We start from the raw sequence: 20,259 nt of genomic DNA on the forward strand, positions 1-20,259 counted from the left end.
CCAGCTTTGATCCTCAATAAATACCACATCTCTGCTAACAACTATCCTTTGACTTCCTGGATCTAAAAGACGATATGCCTTTGAACCGGGTTCGGTGCCGAGGTGAACTAGTATCTTTGAACGATCATCCAACTTTTTTCTTCCAACTGCTTCTGTTCTTACATATCCAATGCATCCAAACACACGTATGTGTCCTAAATTAGGCTTTCTTCCTCGTAGAACTTCGTATGGAGTTTGTGCTGGATTTAGAGACCTTGTTGCCACTCTGTTTATGAGATAAGTGGCATGTCTAACAGCCTCTCCCCACAAGTAGTTCGGTACGTTCATGTGTTTTAGAGTGCTCCTGGTCATCTCTAGCAATGTTCTGTTTCGCCTCTCAACTACTCCGTTTTGCTCCGGTGAATATGGCGCTGTAAGATGCCTCTTGATACCTTCCTTTGCACAGAAGCTATTAAACTCGTTAGAAGTGAATTCACCTCCTCTGTCTGTCCTGAAAGTCTGGATACTAGCTCCTGTCTCTTGCTCGACTTGTCTCTTGAATATCTTAAAGTGCTCAAACGCCTCATCTTTACTCTTTAATAAGATACTCCACATGTAGCGTGAGTAATCATCTATGATTACAAACACATATTTCTTCTTCGCTGGCGTTGAAGGGGTGATAGGTCCGCAGAGATCTCCGTGTATTAGCTCAAGTGGTCGTGTAGCTCGAAACGTGCTTGACTGTGGAAAGCTTGCTCATGTTTGCTTGCCTCGCAAGCATGATCCGCATGTCTCTTTCTCCATTGATATCTTTGGTAGCCCAACTACAAGCTCTTTATTAGCCATTAACTTCATAGTCTCGAGGTTGACATGACCCAACCGAGAATGCCACAAACTTGCTTCACTTGATCCTATCATTTTGAAGCACTTGATATTTTCTACTTCCAAGGTCACTTTATAGAGACGATTGCCAGATCTTATTGTTTTTACAACAAGATTCCCGTTTCGATCATAAAGTATCAAGTGATCATCCTTCATACGAACCTCACATCCACCTTCAGTAGCCTGCCCCAGACTTATAATATTGGATTTCAGACCTGGAATGAAATACACACCATCTAGCACCTTTTTAACACCATTCTCAAGCAAGAAACGTACTGAACCTTTTCCTTCTATTGCAATACGTGAATCATCTCCGAACTTCACCACTCCCTTTATTGTTTCATCTAGCTCAAAGAAGAAAAGTCGGTTACCACTCATGTGGTTACTGGCTCCATTATCAAGATACCACAAGTGTATTGACGTCTGATCAATATCTAGCAAGCTCGGTTTTACCTTCTGTTCATTTAAATAAACGATCTCATGAAGCATAAGCTTGTCCGCCTCTTGTGTATCTTCTTCTTTCTTCTCGATTGTATCTAGGAGTTTGAGTAATCTGTCAGGACAATCTGTCGCATAATGTCCTAACTTATCACACCTATAGCAAGTAATCTTTGAATCATCTCGTTCTTGCTTGTACCACGAACCATAGCGACCACGACCTCTACCTCTCCAATACGATCAACCACCTTGTCCTCTACCTCGTCCTCTGTTTCCTGCATAATTTTCTTGGTGAGATTGGCGTGAGTCTGAGTTGGCATACATGAGCTTTTTCTGATCTTCTTGCTCCTCTTCTTCATCTTCTTCTTCATTAATTCTCTCTTCATAAGCTTTTAATCTTCCAACTATGTCCTCAAAAGTGGTAGTATTAAGATCAAGAACTTGCTCAAGTGCTGCAATAATATGTATGTAGCGCTTTCGTGGAAGACTTTTCAGAAATTTCTTGACAAGTTTCGGTTCATCAATAACTTCTCCTAGAGCAGTTGACTTTGATGTTATCTCTGAAAGTTTTCCCACGAATGTATCAATCGTATCAGACTCCTTCATCTTTATTCTATCAAACTCAGCCATTAATGTCTGCAATCTCGCCTCTTTCACTCTATCAGCTCCAACGTGTCTCGCTTTTATGGATTCCCACACAGATTTTGCTGTATCAGACTCTCCCAGTTGTAGTATTAACGTTTCAGGTATAGACTGGAACAATAAGGCAATTGCCATGTTGTTTCTATCATCATCTTTCGATTCTGTTTCAACAACTTCCCATACCTTGTTTGCCTTGAGTGTAACCTTCATCCGTATAGCCCAAACCGTGTAGTTGGCTGAATCCAACATCGGACACTTAATAGAAGATGGTCCGATCTCCTTTGATTTGGTCGTAGCCACAATCTTGTTATCGTCGCCCATGGTGTATCTCAACTAGCTTCTTCTTAACCTAATGCTCTGATACCAAATATAGAATCTCAATCTCTCAAGCAAATCACGAACTCAGTTAACAAGAAACACTCTCTTATTAATCTCTTAAGGAAACTTACTCAAAACCTTAAGCTCTCAATCACAAATCTTATTTTATGCCACACATTGACATCTCCATATTTATAAGCTTATAAAGTCCTAAACCTACTAAACAATAGTGTTGTAGATAACTCCTAAAACACTTAGGACTTTCATATTTCCTAATCTATAACTCAGCTAGGAAATAGATAACTTAATGCTTAAGTTATTTCAAGCTTAATCCTACAGATGCTACGAAGGGACAAGAGTCGAAGCAATTAGAGACGCAGAATTATACAAAGCGGCTGAATCTGGTGTTCATTCATGTCTTTTTTATCTCCTCAGCAGCTCGCGAAATCTCTCAGTTTCAGAAACGAAGACGGCCGCTCCCTCCTCCGCGTCTCTGCTTCTTTCGGTCATTCTCAGGTTTGTTTTCCTTTACCTCCAGTAGTACTAATCTGTAGTTAAAACAAACGATTTTGGTTTATGAAAACAATAAATAAATGCTTATGGATGTAGAATCTTTCTTTAGGTAGTCAAGTTGTGTTGTTTTAGCTGCATTCCCTAGTTTGTATGTATCGCCCTTAAAATCACAAGTATTGTATAGCTTTTGATAGATATTAAAAAGCTTGCGGATATGGAATTTTGCAGATAGTGAGCAGGTTACCCTGTGGGTGAACAAAGTTGGCCCATATAACAACCCACAGGAAACATACAACTACTACAGTCTCCCGTTCTGCCGCCCCTCTCAAAATCATGTTCACAAATGGTGAAGTTCTCGGTGGAAATGAGCTGATTGACAGCTTGATTCCGGTTTGTTTTCATTGCCTTAGCAGTATCATATACATCGTTAGAAGTTGTAGGACTCACAATTTACTTATACTATTTCTCATAGTAATAGACCTGGAAAGTTAACTTCTTTGAATCACTATTGCTGAAAGTAAGAAGACCCTATTGCTCATTGTGTGTTTTACTTTTGAATGCCTATGTTACAGTACAAGAGGTATTTTAATCATTCTCTGGTTAGAACACACTCACAACTCTGATAGTGGTTCAATGACAATATGCTCTAATAGTATTCTTGTTCTGCTTAGAACACACTCACAACATCCGTATTCTTGTACAAGTGCATCCTTGTACAAGTGTGTCTCGAGTCTTGTATTGTTGTATAGTGTGTCACGAGACTTGTTTCCTTGTGTCACAAGTTTTGTATTCTTCTAGATGTTTCCTTCTGTCACAAGTCTTGCATTGTTGTAGAAAGTGTAAAATTTTATCTTAAAAAAATTCTAAAAATCCTCAATTAAGAAACTCCCATTCAACCATTCTAAATTCTAAATGGGAGTTTCTTAATCTATACTATTAAAGCAGGATCCTATTGGATTTTTTACTAAAAATACCCCTTTCTTTAATAACATTGCATATTTCATTAAGGGCAATCAAGTAATATTAATAACACATCTATATTGGGTCACTTTTTTTTTAAATCCAGCCCATTGCCCACATCATCTCTTTTGGGCCATTTGGGCCGTTTAACAAATCAGATTCAATTTTTTTTTTCGGATCGGGTTCGAGTCAGATCTTTCCGGATCCGGGTGGGTTCGGTTCTCATGCATAAGAGCCTGAAAAATAACCAAAATATCTAAAACGGGTTCGGTTATTTATACTCAGAGTAACCAAAGTATTCGATTCGGTTCAAATTTTTGTATCCAAATTACTCAAAAGTAACCAAAAATATTCATTCTATACAGTTTTTGGGTAAACTTTTATCCAAACTATCATATTTTATCCAAAAATACTCAAAAGTACTAAAAATGACTACTATAGTTAACTTATGATATTAATTTAAAATATTAAAATAATTATAACATATAATTATAACATATATTTTTAGATATATATTCACATTTCGGATATCTTCGGGTACTCATTTGGTTCTCGGTTTGGATCGGATTTGGATCGGTTCTTCGGATATAGCAATTTAGAATTCATTCGGATATTTACTCCGGATCTGATCGAGTTCGGGATCCTGATTTTTGGGTCGGTTTTGGGTTGGTTCTTCGGGTTAGGATATTGTGATCAGGCCTATACTCATTTAAAATAACACGATAAAGAAAGATAAAAAACTTAAGTCTTTTATAAAAAAACAAATATATGAAAATATGACATTTATTAAATATTTGTCAATTTAAAAAAAGATAAAGGAAAATAAACCCGCGCTTTAAAAGCGCGGGTCAAAATCTAGTAAAGTTTATTAAAGTTACATTTAGTACTAAAAAATCATTAAGAACCCCATTCGGAGTTTTAGGGATAAAGATGGTCTTACTAGGTTATGGTGAATGTTAAAGCAGAGCTTGAATTATATAAGGGGCTTTGGTAGTTTAGGAATGAAAGATGTGGGTCTCGGTGTTTCAAACACGGCCCATACCAAAGACTTAAGAGATCTACCCGAGTCCAAAAGTTATATGATGTGATTTAAGTGTTTTTTATGCAAGCTTCTTTAATCTTGTTGTTGTTAGAGGACTTGGTGGAAATTGAACTTCATTGTTACTATTGGGCCGTTGGAGATTTAAGGGTTACCAAAGCTCACCCAGAAGCTAAAGAGCTAGTAATTTTGCTCAAAATTTTGCTTTAGGGAGAATCGAATTTGAATTCCAATACTAAACGGCGTTTTAGGAAACCAAGAAAAAACAAACGCAATTATATCAAACGCCGTTTATTTAATCTCAGCTGGAAATAACGATCTTGTCTTCACCTTTTGGGCTGGGAGGTCAAAGTCCACTATTTCAACTTACACTGATCTCATGGGTCACATGGACAGAAAATCTTTTAAAGGTTCATAATTATTATTCTCAGTATATAACATACTACTAGGTGACCGACCCGCACCCTGTGCGGATATTAAAATATTGTATAATATCGATTGAGTTCAAATGTAAGAGAAGGTGGAACAAGTGAGAGTTTCAATGCTGAGACATGATTTGCGCAAATCTCCAAGATGCAGTAGGGGTGGAATTCGTTACTTTTTCGGTTCGGTTGGTTTGTTTAGTTCGATTTTAATATTTTTTTTCAACTGAAGTAAATCATATTTAGTCTAGTTCGGTGTGCTTTATGTCCAGTTTAGTTTATATTCGGTTCGGTTTGTTTTTTTTTTGGATCGGTTTAATTAGGCTCTTTGTCGCTTAATTTTTTAAAAGAAAAATTATGTTTTAAAACATAAATTATGTACAACTATGTGAACTAAATTCAATATAAAACTGAAACAAAAACTTAAAAAGTCAGAAAAAGTATATAAGAATAAAACAAATGAATGTTAACTAAAGTAAAAAAGATATCAACATCATTAGTATGTTTTTAATAAAAGTTAACTAATAAAGAAAACAAATGTAAGAAAAATATACAGGAAATAGTGATGTATTAAAAAATTTGATAAAAATCTCATAGGTATCACACTCCCATAGAACTCTGAAAAGAAAATGTGATAAATTTTTTAAATATAATCCATAAGTAATATAAAATAAGAAGAACAATTATGAATTAAAAAAATCTCATAGAAACCTGCAAAAAATTGTCAAATTTTGTTAGCAATTGTACAATATAAAATAATTCGATATTATACAATATTTTTTTGGATATACCGTAAACACTAATCTCTCTCTCTCTCTCTCTCTCTCTCTCTCTCCCCCCTCTCTCTCCCCTCTCTCTCCTCTCTCCCTCTCTCCCTCTCTCCCTCTCTCTCTCCCCTCTCATCCTCCCTCCTCCCTCCTCCCTCCTCCCTCTGCCATCCCTCCTCTCTCCCTCCCTCCCTCTCCCTCTCTCTGCCTCTCTCTCTATCTCTCACCTATTAATAGTGAGAAAAATATCTTTATTATTGATTTATATCATTACAATATCGCGAATTCCACAAAAGTAAAACAAAAAATTTAATTAATAGAAAATCTAACAAAAGCCACAGCTTAACCAATAGAAGAGTATACTATTGATAACACGTTTCAAAACTTAAACAACGTCAATGAGCTTCCGTTCAAACGCATGATTGATTCAATCTCCTCCAAAGATAAACTCTTAATTTGATCTTCTGATAAACGCAAGCCTGAAAGAACATGTAAAAATTAATTTGATCTACTAACATTTTATTTTGATAAAAACATGAGCTAACTTGGTTTATCCGTACCTTTTCTTTGGTTGCATAATATATCTTGTGATAGTTTTTCCCAAGTAACAATTGCAAACGTTTTCTGGATTTGTGATACTATGTGTTAGCAATAGGACACAAAACAACTTGCGTAGATCTTTTTTGCTGATGCCCAATAACATGCTTCTTTAATAGTTTCAATATTTTCTTCATCATCGTCCTTCCGGATAACAGAAGAAGTTATATTTTTTTCTAAAAAACGTCATTAGATTAAGTTTTGAAAATAATAAGCAACTTAAAATGTAAACCATAAGAAAATGTAAGATATATATACCATAAGAAAATGTAAGATATATATATATATATATATATATATATATATATATATATATATATATATATGTATATACAACAGTGTTGATATGGTTGCACGATAAGTTAGTATCAAATATTATATTCGTACAATTTATTACATTTTTTATTGCTATATAGATTTTTTGAATTTAATGTGTTAACATAAATCATTTTTAATTATTACCAACCAATCTTTTGAATTAAATATGATGAATATATGTTACGTGATGTTGCAATCATCATTAATGTGATAAATATTGACATATTTTTCATTCAAGGCAAATTGTGAGAACTAAATAATAAATAAGTAATAATATAATTGTTAAATGACATAGTGTTGATCTTCAAGACTACTGTCATGATCTTCTTGGCTTTTTCTTTTAGACAAAGGAGTTCCTGAAAAATCAAAGAACGAGAGGAAATATCACCTAATGACTGCAACATCATGACCTGCAAAAGAAAAGGTTCATCTCATTAGTATGCTATTGTAACTATAAATAATAAGCAATTATAAAGTATAATACATGTTTAGAAGGAAAAGCAGAAAATATTAATTATTCATAATAAATATTTAAATTGAATAAAGAAAGTTATTAAATCTACAATATCATAAGCTGGTTTGAATTAAATATTAGTCTTCTTGCGCAAGTTAGATTTATTTAAAATATTCTTTAAAATTTCTCAATAAATCTTATACTTATAAGGTAATTTTATTTTTGGAATATCTTGTTGAAAAAGCTAAAGGAGAACATCTCGTGAATAGATTGCACCAGAATTTTGGTTGACAAGTCTCACCATAAATATTAAGTTTTAAATGCATGATTTTTGGAGAGAAAATATTTTGTCAATTAATTTCGTTTCTCTGACATCTAAAATATTTAGTGGGTATTTAATGAATTAAACACAGAAAGGGTCTCAAAATATTAAACAATATTATGAATATTCCTAAAATATATGTTTAACTTACCATTAATTATTTTGAACAATAAAATTTATATATGCTAAGATTTAAATATCTTTAAACAACTTATAGAACAATATGAAATATTTGTAAGTGAATATTATTTTTAATATAATTTAATCTCACTTAAGATTATATATATTTCAAAAATTTCTAACATATATCATTTCAGTTACTATAAATTATTTTCAACAAGAAAATTTAAATATCTTTGTATAACAATGTTTAATGTTTATAACCAAATATTTTTTCTAATGTATCTAAATCTCACTGTATTATACATATCTGATCAAAATATTTAAATTTTTTATTACATTTGAAAAATAATTTCATGTTAAAAGAAATATTATTCAAACATATCAATATGTCAATATTTTGTCAAAAGTTTAGTAGCGGGCACGGCTCACTATTTTCTTTGTTGTATTTATAAAATATTTAAAATATGATAAATATTTAAATATAAACCAATAAACATTTAAATAATATTCATTTATATAAAAATGAAAATAACAACCCGTGCGGACGCACGGGTCAAGCTCTAGTTGTTATTAAAATTACATTTTAAAAATAAAAAAAGAGAATATATCGGGAATAGTTTACACTAATGATTTAATTAAAAAATCTTACCCTTACAGTTTAAATATTAAAGCATGAGATTAGGAAATAAGATATTATTTCAGTAGAGAAAATACCATCCTACTAATATTTTAAAAATATAATGTGATATTTTGATGTACAATAGAGAAAATACCATTCTAAGCGCACATCTTTTGCAGGACCGGAATGGTGAACTCTTAGAGGTCTGAAATATGAACATTCCGTCAAATCATCTCTTGAAAAATATAAAACAAAATCACAATCAGCAAACCAAAAAACAATATGTGTATATATAAGCTTATAATTCTAAACAATAATATAATTCTACTAATAAAAAAAAAAGTATTCGCAACACAAAAAGATGCTATTGAAATGATATAACTGAGAGATGTTATCAAATTGAGTAATTTTTTTTACCAGATTGAGGAACAAAGATGTTATCGAAATGATATATCAAAGAGGTGTACAATCAAATCGATATATAGCTTCAGTGGATAAATCGTCATAATAGGGTATATGCATATAAACCAAAAGAAAAATCAGCTCTCATGAAATATAAAAGCTTGACGTTCTAAAATAAGAAGAAAAAAAAATTCAGAACATTATTAATATTAAAAGTTCAGAATACAAAGTTCAATGATTTCGTTTCTTCTACTGTGGATGTCTTATTTATAGTAAATTGGTGGACGTTTCTCATTGATTTAGCTTGCATGATAAGCTAAGAAGTAGATTTTTTTAATAAATTCTCAATAAATCTTATATTTATAACGTAATATTATTTTTGGAATATCTTGTTGATAAAGCTAAAGGAGAATATCTCGTGAATAGATTGCACAAGAATTTTGGTTGACAAGTCTCGCCATAAATATTAAGTTTTAAATGCATGATTTTAGTAGAGAAAATATCTTGTCAATTAATTTTTTTTCTCTGAGATCTAAAATATTTAGTGAGTATTTAATGAGTTAAAATATTTATTTGAATTAATAAAATGGCTTTATATCATACTTTTCGACAATTAGTTACCATAAATAGTTATAAATAATATTATGTAAGTCATTTGAAAAGTGATGTTAATTGGTCATTAAATTATATTTTTCCTTGCAATTAGTATTCAATGGTAGTTTTCTATTATAGTGGGATCGATGAATTAAATGATATATCGAAATTACAAAATAAGATAAGTATTTAGAGGGCTTCCCTTTTTAGTAGTGTCGATGGAAAAAATAAATCAAAAAAAATTCTAAAAATCAACCAATAGAATCGATATAATTCTTATGAGAAATTCTAAAAAATCAACCAATAGAATCGATAAAATCAACCAATTTTAAATATTCGAATACAATTCATCAAGTAGAGTATAAAACTATTATAATTATCTTATATAAAATTTCGTTCATTATATTTTATAGTTTATAAATATTAAAAGTAAGAAATAAAATATTATTAATCTTTCTATAATTTCTATATTTGAGAAGCTTTCCAAATTTCTAATATGAATGCCTTGCCCATAAAATATGTCATTGTTAAAACCGTATTAATTATATGGATTCAAATTTGGTAATGTTTGTGTCGATCAAATATACTATATTAATAAGACCGTATTAATTATATGGATTCAAATTTGGTAATGTTTGGTCGATTATAAAAAATAAATGAAAAAGAAATTATCAAAAATTCAACCAATACGATTAAGAGAATTAATCTTAGAAGCTCTCTATGAATGCCACCTAAGCAAAAATCACTAAAGTGACTTCTCTTTTAATGTACAGGAGGATTAGTTACTTTATTAACATTCGTCTTTTGTGATTTCAAGAGTCTATATGATACTGGTGCAAGAAAATTTGCGGTTCTTGGAACGGTACCCCTATGTTGCTTGCCAGGAATAAGAAAAATTGATGGAGATATATCGAAATTATGTTCACTCCGTGAAAATCAGTGTGGCTGATACATTCAACAAAAAGTAATCTGCCAAACTTAACACTTTGGAGACAAAACTTTCTGGTGCCAAGTTTTTCTACGTAGACATGTATAATTCTCTCTTGGTCTCGTCAATAATCCTCAGGCTTCAGGTAAACATGTTACTCAATGATTAAACAAATTAATACTTAGATCATTGGAGTTATGTTTTCAAGAATAATATGTTCTTTATTTTTTGGTCTAGCTAGAGACTAATAAGTTATCTATTTAATTTGGAACTAGATTTTGACCCGCCCTTTAAGGGCGGGTATATTTTTTGTTGGAAAATTATTTTACGTAATAAAATTTATGATTTTTGATAAATTATATATTTTAACTTTTTATGAAGTTTATCTTAAATTTACTTATATGACTTATTTTTGTTATTTTCAATATGACTAAATTTTAGAAGACTCTAAATAATTCTAACCCGTAATATGATTTTATTTATTTAAACCGAAGTTAAAATTATTTTACACTGATTTTTTTTTTTAATTTAAATAAAATAATTTATATTTTCAACACTCTTGTATTGAAAAATTCATTTGTGCGTTTCAAAATATTTTCTATAATTTTATTAAATTTCAGGAGCAGATTCATAAACAGTCATCTACTTTAATAGTATAGATATCAGGCTGCATTAACAGTGAAATATGTAGATGAAGCAAGACTAAAATGATCTAAAAATGTGTTTCAAAATATACTTTTTTGCAAGTCTTTCGCATGACTATTTACTATCGTGTTTGTTTTCCTTTTTCTTACATAATTTAAGCATTTTGTGTAAATAAGAATCCAATACATCAAAATTTTGTTTATTCTAATTAAGATAGATTGAATGTAACAAAATGAGTTAATGAATGTTGTATTCGGTTAATGTTTTTAGTCTGTAACATGTTTTAGCCGATCATCTAACTTTTCTATATATTATGTTACAAAGCTGGTTGTAGTTTCAGTTTTGAGGATAATTCAGTTACAGTATTAAAGTCTGAATAGAGATTGCAAATCTCGTGGCCCATCGTGTTTTATATATGAAGCTAAAAATTCGGTCGCAATACTGGTTTTGAGTCAACCGAGGGATCTTCTACATTGATATCTTGAGTTTGTTTAGTTAGAGAATATCTCCTAACAGTATGGCTTTTTGCTTTTTGGATGAATAGATAATCTGTTGGTAGAACTTGAATTTAGACCAAAGCTGAATTATTTTAAATATATCATTTACGAATATTAGTTCGATTTTTCTCTGTAGTCCACATAAGACATATTATATATTTGTCAACCAACACCAAATGAAATAATGAATATTCACAAACTCAAGAATAAATTTTATATGTTAAACTTTTCTAATTTTCTGACTGATAGATCATCATGTCTGATGTAGTTTCAAAAATATTCATTTGTTTAGACATAGTAAATAATATATTAATGTTCCTCTGCAAAGTTTATTAACATCAACAAAACTAAATATCATTTCTGCATGTTTTGTAATTGTCGATAGAGACATTGTCAATAACTGTTAGGAGTCATTGAAAATAATAGAGACTTCATAATTTAATATACGGCTTATATTAATGTATCACAAGTATACGGTGTTGAAGATCAATTCGAATAGAAGGAGATTAATATCTTAGGTATCATAATAATAAATGAACAATAATAGGCGATTAAAGTATTAATAGGAAATATAGTTTTGAGATCTTTAATTATAGTTTAGATGGTCTACTTTTCATTTCCTAAACTACCCTTAATGAATTTTGGTTTTTAAAGTAAAACTGATGGCACAAAAAGTAATATTCCAAGGAAACCCAAGGGTAAATCCATAAAAGGGTTCCTGATTTAATAGTATTGATTACTAGGGTTTAGTGATGTAGCTGATGCATGTTATATGCCGACGACATCGCCTATTCCGTGTCCGGATGCATCTCGTTACGTGTTTTGGGATCTTGCCCACCCTACTGAGAAGGCATATCAAACGATTGTACCAAAGATAATAGAAGAACTGAAGGAGAAACTAGCATGATGTTTTTATCATATACTAGTATATTTATATAAAATATGGTTGTTCAATATGGTAAAACCGAACCGTTACCGAACCGAAATAGATAATATGGTTTGGTTTTGGTATATACCATACAAACCTAGTAGATGTGATTTTATAAAAACCGTAGGATTTGAATATGGTTTGGTTTATAACCGATAAAATCTAATAAACCGAACAATAACGATCAAAAGTATAAACATGTAAATATGTATATATTTTATAAGAACACATGAAAATCTATTTGTTATATAAGTTGTTGTTTTACTAATAACTATTACCATATTTTTAGGGTAATAAAGAAGTCATAATTTGTAAAACACTTGAACTATAATTAAGTAATCGCAATCGAGGTTTCTTATTTTCTTAATCTTTTTTTATCTTTTTGCTTTATTTTAACATTGACTAAAATAAACTAAAGATTATAAATTTGATGAACAATAATTAGTAAAAATTCTCCAGAACTTTTCTCTTATCTATAAAGGAACAGAATTTCGTGTTTAATCGAAGAAACATGACTTTGATAAACACTAAATATGTAAGAATAAAAAAATTTGTCTTATGTGCTTCTATTTTTTTATTATTATTTTCAAAATTCTGAACTTTGATTTTAATTCTAAATTTGATTATTTTACATGACTTTAAAATTTATATAATATGATTCAAACTAAATAACTATGTATTTTGGTATAAAACTGAATAAACCGAAATCGACGGTATATAAACCGAACCAAAGTAAATATGGATTTAGAATGATAGTTGTATTTTACTAACCGAAATATCAAAAAACCGAAAAAACCGAATCGATATCCGGATTGAAAACCTGTAATAATAAAATCCAGTGTTTGTTTTCTCTTAACGGTAAAATATAGAGGCGTTAATGATTGGTTAAAGCTCAATCCTAAATCTTTTGATTTTTTCGGAAAAGATGAAAATTTGTACCAAATCCCACTTTATCTTCTCACAAAGAAAACATATTGTTCCAAAGTGCAACTCTCTCCTTGCACTTACACATCACAAAGAATCTCTTTATGAAAAGAAAAGAAAGAAAAACAACAAAGGAAGTTCTCTCAGTTTAAAACTTTTGTTTCAGACCCATTAGTCTTATTCCTTTCATTACTTGTCACTTTTGTGTGATACATATTAATTAGTAGTTTTCTTTGAAACCACAAAATGATTCTATTAATTCATTACGCCTAATCTCACATGGAATGAAGCATATTCAGATTTCTTGTTAAACAAGTACCTTCTCAATAACCCTCCTTGATCTCTACTCAAAGAACCTAAAAGTAAACTTCCCCAACATATGACAGTTTCAACATCTTCTTATATCATTTCTTGATTTTATCTCTACGAACCAAACATAAACCAAAAACCTAGGAGAGAAAATGGGAGACCAAGGGGTACAACAAATGCAACAGCAGCCTGTTGTTGTGTATCCTAACGCATACACCAAGCAGTTTCCATATCCATCTTCTTCTTCTGCATCATCATCATCTTCTTCTTCCTCCTCTGGCTCACGCGGTTCCTTTGGGACGGTCTTCATAGTCCTAGCCGTGATCCTTGTCTTGTCGGTTCTGGCTTGTGTCTTCGGGAGGCTATGCAACCGTGAAAGCCGCGCTGCTAAGCAGCCAAAGCATGAGAAAGGGTCTTCTAAGAAGAGCCGTGAGATTCGGCCTGTGGATCGTGAGCCGAGGGAGAGAGGTGATTTGGAGTTTGGGTTGGATATGAAACGGCCTGAGCATGTTGAGAAACCCTCTGGAATAGATCACGGCGAGGATATAGAATTTGGATTTGATAACAAGAGAGAAGAAAGAGGCGGAGGAGGACTTCCTCCTCCTCCGGTTATCAAACATGGAGTGAGATTTAAGTTATCTGAGGAAAACGAAGACCATCATGCTGGAGGCGAAATAAGACGTGGAGGTCCTAACATTGAGCTCCGACCAAGACACTAATGGTATTGATTTGTACAAGAACAAACCACTTTATTTATGTCTCAACTGCTTCCATCCTTTTGTGTGTGTGTGTTTTTTTTTCTTTTCTTGCTTGATTTTATGGGTATGGAACTTGGAGCTGAAGCTATCACACTTCATAGTCTCTTGGTGTGATATATACAATAGACACTCTGTATATATTTAAGGTACTGAATAAATTCAGCATACATTTTTTTTTTCTTTTTTTCTTTTTAAAATTCAGCATACATTGTAAAAAATCATGTAAATTCCAAAAGATTCATAAAATTTATGCAAGATGTTGTTATTAGACCACAAAGTTCTAACTTTCCGAGGGGTTTTAGCCATTAGAGAACAAAAACTAAAGGCACCTACCAAGAATGGCTTTGCAGAGCTCAAGAAGAGAAGCAGCGGTATGTATTACTCACCTAGTTATATGATCAGAACTGGCGGTTATTGAAAGGATTTATTCCCATAGAAATTAGAGGAGCTTTCGACAGTAATCTTCACTGCCCTGACTGCGTTATAATTCCTAATTCTTTAGCGGGCCTTTCACACGGAAATATAAATGAGCTTTCATTATGGACAAATTACTAAACCCCAACCCATATAACTCATTGTTTGGCACACTTAGCCTACAATGAAGCGTGTTCGCTTTCTTGTAACGTACAATGATAATAATAATTTTGCTGAAATTAACATAACTTAGCGACCAAATCTCATTCTTTTTTAATCGTATTTGAGTGAAATATTTGGCGCTTAAACAAATACAAACATTTTACAACGTCAGTTATTCTAATATTTAATCTATAATAGTTATATATTTTTCGCAAAAATATTTCGTTGAACTATATTAATTATTTTAACTATATTAATTATTTTCAACGTTGTTATTGGCGTGAGTTGTCCATATTGTTCATGATCTCATAACGCCAATGTTCGTAACTTTTTAATGAATTAATCTTTCTCAAAAAAAACTTTTTAATGAAATTTTTAATTAGCAAAAAAACTTTTTAATGAATTATTATTAACATTGTCCTTTTCACACAATTTTAATTTGAAATAGAGCTACAATATTCTAATTGGAGATATCCTTTTCTATCGAATAAGTAAGACCAAAACTTTAGCCAACTGAGCAAGGCATTGCTTTAAAAGGCAAAACCTAACCACTTTTAGCCGAATTTATTACCTCTATATGTAATATGTGGCTACTATATCAATCTGATATCTCCATAAGAAAAAGATCATCAAATGTATTGCTTCTGTAGAATATTCTTGAAAACCTTATCATGAAACTAAAACAATTTTTTTTTAAAGTAATTAAAATTTAAAAACTTAACTTTTTTACCGCAAAATGAGAAAAACAATAGAAGAAAAACAAAAGTGGCGTGAGGGAATAATAGTGCGCCATTACTCCCCCCGTGGCAAGGAACGTAATTTTGTTATAGGGGTAATAAGGTCAATCAACATATGATCGGGAGAGAGAGATGTCTTGTTGCGCAAGCTAAATGTAACAACTAACGGCACCGCTTTTAACCAACCGTTTATAACGTTGGAGTTAGAGAGAGAGAGAAACGACGACGACTCTGCTTTCTTCCACATTTTCTCTCTCTCACATTTTCTCGCACTTTCTTTCCTTCCACTGTGTGATGGCGGCGCAGGTAGAGATCGAGGACCAAGCATCCATCACCGAACTCGATAACGGCGAAATTCTCGATCCCCTCTCCTCCTCCTCCTCCGACTCAACGATTCTTCTCGGCGAAGGAAACCAAGAACACCACGTCATCACGAAATGTTTCCTCTCCGGCTTCAACGCCACTCTCGCTAACCCAACCACCACGATCGTCGCTATACGTAAGAAATCAACGAACACGATCACCACGAGAGCCAAGTCTCTAGCCTTCCGCATCTTCACAGAAGCCATGGCGAGGAAGAACGGCGGAGATCCCAACGTGAAATACGCCTGGTACGCTGGCTGCTCTCGAGAACAGCTCGAACGCGTCATCTCCTACGGATTCAGCAGCCGCGAGATCGATGATGATGATGATTCGTCTCATGGAATCGGAATCCATCTCGTTCCTTCTAACTTCTCCCTCTTCGCGTAAGTCCAATCTGTCTTCTCCTCCTCCCTAATGTACGCATTGTGATGGTACTAACAAACAGAGAGATGTTTTTTGCAGAGCGGAAGGTACGGAGGAAGACGAAGAAGGTTTAAGGCATCTTCTCTTGTGCCGTTTGATTCTTGGGAAGCCTGAGGAGATCATCCCCGGGTCCAAACAGTCTTACCCTAGCTCTGTTGAATTCGATTCCGGTGTGGATGACGTTCAGAATCCTAGAAAGTATATCGTATGGAGCTCTACCATGAACTCCTACATCATGCCTACTTATATCCTCACTTTCAGGTCTCCTCGTCTCACAGGTATTAATAATAATATAATATTTCTGATGAATTTGTTTCAGTACGGTGTTAGTGCTGATTTGAGAACTGTTTCTTTCAGTTGTAAGCAGAGGTGGTTCTCCGGCTACACCAAGCTCTCCGCGGGTTAGTTTTGCTGCTCTGGTGTCGACGCTGTCCAAGTCGATGGATACTTTGAGAATGAACTTGATCATGAGCACTTACGATGATTTTAGGGTATGCTCTGCTTTTCTTTTAACTTGATTTAATACATGGGGTCTTCGGGTGTGTTTTAACTTTGAATCTAATGTGGGGGGGGTTTTGTTGCAGAAACGGAAGATTCAGAGAGATCAATTGGTTAGGAAGGTGAGAGAAGTGGCTGGAGACAACCTTTTGGCTCAGATTATCAAGAACCACGGAGACAAAAACAGGGTCAGGGTTTAAACAGGCAGGGTAGGGTAAGCAAGTCTTGTTTTTTAGCTTTTTATTAAAGAATGAATGCTTCTCATCTAATCAAATTAGTAATGAAAAAGGGAAAGTTTCAAAACGTCATCTTCTTATTCTTTCTTATCGACCAAGGATTTTGCCAAAAGGGATTTTATCTTTTCATGTGAAACTCCACTTCAGCTTTATATTATAGTGTGTACCTTTTTGACGTTTCTTGTTTCAACTCACGCAAAGTTTGTGGCCATTCATTTACTTTCTCTTCAAGCTTAGAGAATTATATGTTATTGACCCTCTTTTTTTTTCTTTTCTATGCCTTGCAGAGAAAGGTTCTCACGTGTGACGCGTAATATGATGGGGTAGAAGATCACACACGTTATATACAGGCATAGACAGACTCAATTAGTTGTGGAAACTATATCAAGAGTTTTAAAGCTTTTTGTTTTCTTCTTTCTGTTAGCTTTACAAACAGAGGATCATCCCTTTATGATATGAAAACGTAGAAATTCAATTCAATGTATTTTGTATATATTTGCTTCAAGCCGAGACACAATACACATAAAGAGAGATAGATGTTCATTTCTCAGCAACTATTTAACAAAACTAATAATTTTATAACTAAGAAATTCCAAGATGGAGAGCTACAGAAGCTTCAAGATAAGTAAAGATCTAAAGTCGTCTCTAATCGTTCCTTCTAAAATCTATATGAGTTATAAATATATAGGTTGTCTTACATACAACTTACAACACATATTTCTGAATGATCATTTAGGCTTTAGTATATATGTTTGTCGCTTGATGTCTTTACCACGTCATTATCTTGAGAACTCAAGACAACTCTCGTAAGGTCGCAGTCGAAAGTTGAATCATCTGGAGCAGAGTTTTTGTGGTCCTGATGGTGATCCCATGAATGTACCAGGAAAACGGTGGCAGATTAAACGGAGGAGAGGGTTGAAAGTATTGGTCCATTATCACTTTCGATGCAAGTTTTCCTTGTCCACCACTACATTTTTTGTATTCTTCTTGGGTTTTCGGCAACCTATGCTTGCACAAGCGTTCTGAATCTACGAATATTGGTTCTACTTTATAGCTACCCTCAAACACTTTCATGAACATCATTTTCTCCTTTTTATATTTTGCCTGCCCACAACAAGCAAGAGAAACCCAAAGCAAGTGATGTTTCACAACAAACACAAACCAAACTTATTGGTAGCTTCTTACCGTAAGATCTTTAATGTTTTCATCGACAATAAGCTTTATGGGGAAAGCTCCAGACCACCACAGGAAGTCGAAGGCCACAGTGTTCTCTGTCTCTAAAATCTGTCTTGGACCATCCTTCTTTAAAACCTTTCTTGATTGATTTTTCTTTATAATTAAAGAAAAATATCACTCTCAAGTATGTATTACTATAATTAGTATCATTTGAATCATACAATGATAAGAAAAAAACCAGAAGTTTGCGGGCGGACATGTCTATTGACAAGGAAATTGGTTTACTCAAATGTTCGAAGGCTGCTAAAGGGGTCACTCCCAATGTGAATTCTATATTCATATGACAAATTCCACTTTTCGTTGTCACCTTCAAACGTAACAAAAGAAAAGAAACATTTAAGATCCAAGAAAATAAAAATTATAACGCTTCCTACAAGGCCAAAGTGGTAATGCATATACTTTGTTTGCTGATTTGCTCTTACCTTCACCCTAGGAGGAGGATCATACCATGGATGCTTCCTCTCTGCAACGTTCCATAGTTTTATTTGCTTATCTTCCTCCTCTGAATCGTGATATAGTTCCCAATTATTATTCTCTTTCGGTGACACGGACTTAGAGTTATCATCCTCAGATCTCTCGGACCCGGCCTAGTTATAATAAGTATGATCATTAATTACCTTGTTTCTACATTTGACCAATAGTAATTATATAGATTTGACTTCCTTGGGAGCTCTGATGGAAATGAATCTGACCTTAAGAGGCTGTTGAGTGTTCTGATTCATCCAAACACCAAGTCCAGGAAATCTACCCATTTCTCTATAAAAAAAGTTAGTACCACAAACGATCGTAAGAATAGAAATAAATTTGTGCATATTATGGTTTAGAGATCTTTGATATAGTGGATGCATCTTTCGAGAATGGTGTACGTTAAATGTTACGTAGGGAGATAAAATGAAGTGAGCTGCTCAACTCCCGTGAGTTATTGACGTGTAGGAGAGATCTACATTCGAAAAAAAAGACCTTCCTATCTGGTTCTTTCAAAGTTACAAGTAGAAAGATGACATTTTACGTTTTCTTTGTAAAATTTATGAGAGCCTATATAGAGTTTCACAGATTATATAAGATCACACAATAACAAAGGACAATTCTCTTTATTAATCTCTTAACGAAAATCGTAACCTTTAGCTCTCTCTCTCTTAAACACAATCTCCAAAATTCATAAGTTCATGCCACAATTCAGCATCTTTTTTTATATAGAGACTAAAGTTCCTAAACCCATTAGAACTAACTTTCCTAAGCATATCTCGATTAGGACTAGTGTAACTTGCACTACAAAAAAAACACGGCGATGGGACAGAAATACCGACGCATCATTAATTTTCCATCGGAAAATCCCGACGGTACTCCGACGAAGAGTGTCGGGAAAAGAAATCTTCAAATTCATCGGTATATCCCGACGAAAATGTATCCGTCGGTTTTTCCTCGGAAATACCGACAGAATATCGATGAAATAGCGAGAAAAATGTTTCCGTTATTAAAATTTGGATTAACCAACGTAATAACCGACAGCTCATATAAACCATATTCGGGTCGTCGGTATTCCGTCGGATACCTGAACATTTATGAACGGAATACAGACGAGTATGTAACCGTTACATATAGCCGTCTGAATTTGGAAATCCCGACGAACTGACCAGGTATGTCTTTTGATTTTTTTTTTCTTCTAAAGTAATCAATGTATATTTACTTCGACTTAATTAGAACATTTATGATATTTCAGGTTTGCTATAAATTTGTTATCCGTGGATTAAGCAAAGAAACGATCCTTGGATTACTGTCACTTCAATAAATCCAAGAGGGCGAGTTCCGGGA

At 33.1% G+C, this 20,259-nt stretch overlaps 3 protein-coding genes, 1 long non-coding RNA gene and 1 pseudogene across 5 annotated transcripts; 3 read left to right on the forward strand and 2 right to left on the reverse strand.

The window, feature by feature from the left end:
- Nucleotides 1-5,006: 5,006 nt before the first annotated feature.
- On the forward strand, nt 5,007-12,366 carry LOC130495800 (GDSL esterase/lipase At1g23500-like; annotated as a pseudogene).
- On the reverse strand, nt 6,195-6,701 carry LOC130496376 (uncharacterized). The gene is made up of 2 exons (XR_008935479.1): nt 6,521-6,701; nt 6,195-6,439 (listed from the first exon to the last, which is right to left on the reverse strand). It is a non-coding gene; the product is annotated as an uncharacterized LOC130496376 (long non-coding RNA).
- A 1,209-nt stretch (nt 12,367-13,575) lies between the features above and the next one.
- On the forward strand, nt 13,576-14,560 carry LOC108806707 (uncharacterized). Its single transcript, XM_018578884.2, has one exon. It carries the CDS (start codon nt 13,773-13,775, stop codon nt 14,337-14,339), a length of 567 nt encoding a protein of 188 aa, XP_018434386.1. The 5' UTR covers nt 13,576-13,772; the 3' UTR covers nt 14,340-14,560.
- Nucleotides 14,561-15,665: 1,105 nt separating this feature from the next.
- On the forward strand, nt 15,666-17,754 carry LOC108806704 (probable inactive poly [ADP-ribose] polymerase SRO2). Of its 2 annotated transcripts, none has more exons than XM_018578881.2 (5): nt 15,666-16,437; nt 16,517-16,755; nt 16,835-16,968; nt 17,062-17,184; nt 17,499-17,754. In XM_018578881.2, the coding sequence occupies exons 1-4, from the start codon at nt 15,986-15,988 to the stop codon at nt 17,173-17,175; spliced, it is 939 nt and encodes a 312-aa protein (XP_018434383.2). In that variant the 5' UTR covers nt 15,666-15,985; the 3' UTR covers nt 17,176-17,184; nt 17,499-17,754. The 2 variants fall into 2 exon arrangements, with proteins under 2 accessions (XP_018434383.2, XP_018434384.1); XM_018578882.2 differs by having other exon boundaries at nt 15,667-16,437; nt 17,062-17,189; nt 17,499-17,624.
- Nucleotides 17,676-19,295, reverse strand: LOC108806706 (uncharacterized). The gene is made up of 5 exons (XM_018578883.2): nt 19,140-19,295; nt 18,870-19,034; nt 18,626-18,754; nt 18,397-18,540; nt 17,676-18,315 (listed from the first exon to the last, which is right to left on the reverse strand). Exons 1-5 carry the CDS (start codon nt 19,293-19,295, stop codon nt 18,004-18,006), a joined length of 906 nt encoding a protein of 301 aa, XP_018434385.2. The 3' UTR covers nt 17,676-18,003.
- Between the last annotated feature and the right edge of the window lie 964 nt (nt 19,296-20,259).

This window comes from Raphanus sativus, chromosome 6, assembly GCF_000801105.2.
Source record: "Raphanus sativus cultivar WK10039 chromosome 6, ASM80110v3, whole genome shotgun sequence".
NCBI classification, from domain to species: Eukaryota; Viridiplantae; Streptophyta; class Magnoliopsida; order Brassicales; family Brassicaceae; genus Raphanus; species Raphanus sativus.

Coding starts and splice junctions, on each gene's coding strand:
- LOC108806707 (XM_018578884.2), top strand. CDS start 13,773: ATGGGAGACCAAGGGGTACAACAAATGCAACAGCAGCCTGTTGTTGTG.
- LOC108806704 (XM_018578881.2), top strand. CDS start 15,986: ATGGCGGCGCAGGTAGAGATCGAGGACCAAGCATCCATCACCGAACTC. Junction 16,438..16,516: donor TCTAACTTCTCCCTCTTCGC/GTAAGTCCAATC, acceptor TGTTTTTTGCAG/AGCGGAAGGTACGGAGGAAG. Junction 16,756..16,834: donor CAGGTCTCCTCGTCTCACAG/GTATTAATAATA, acceptor TGTTTCTTTCAG/TTGTAAGCAGAGGTGGTTCT.
- LOC108806706 (XM_018578883.2), bottom strand. CDS start 19,295: ATGCATCCACTATATCAAAGATCTCTAAACCATAATATGCACAAATTT. Junction 19,035..19,139: donor ACACTCAACAGCCTCTTAAG/GTCAGATTCATT, acceptor TATTATAACTAG/GCCGGGTCCGAGAGATCTGA. Junction 18,755..18,869: donor ATCCTCCTCCTAGGGTGAAG/GTAAGAGCAAAT, acceptor TTACGTTTGAAG/GTGACAACGAAAAGTGGAAT.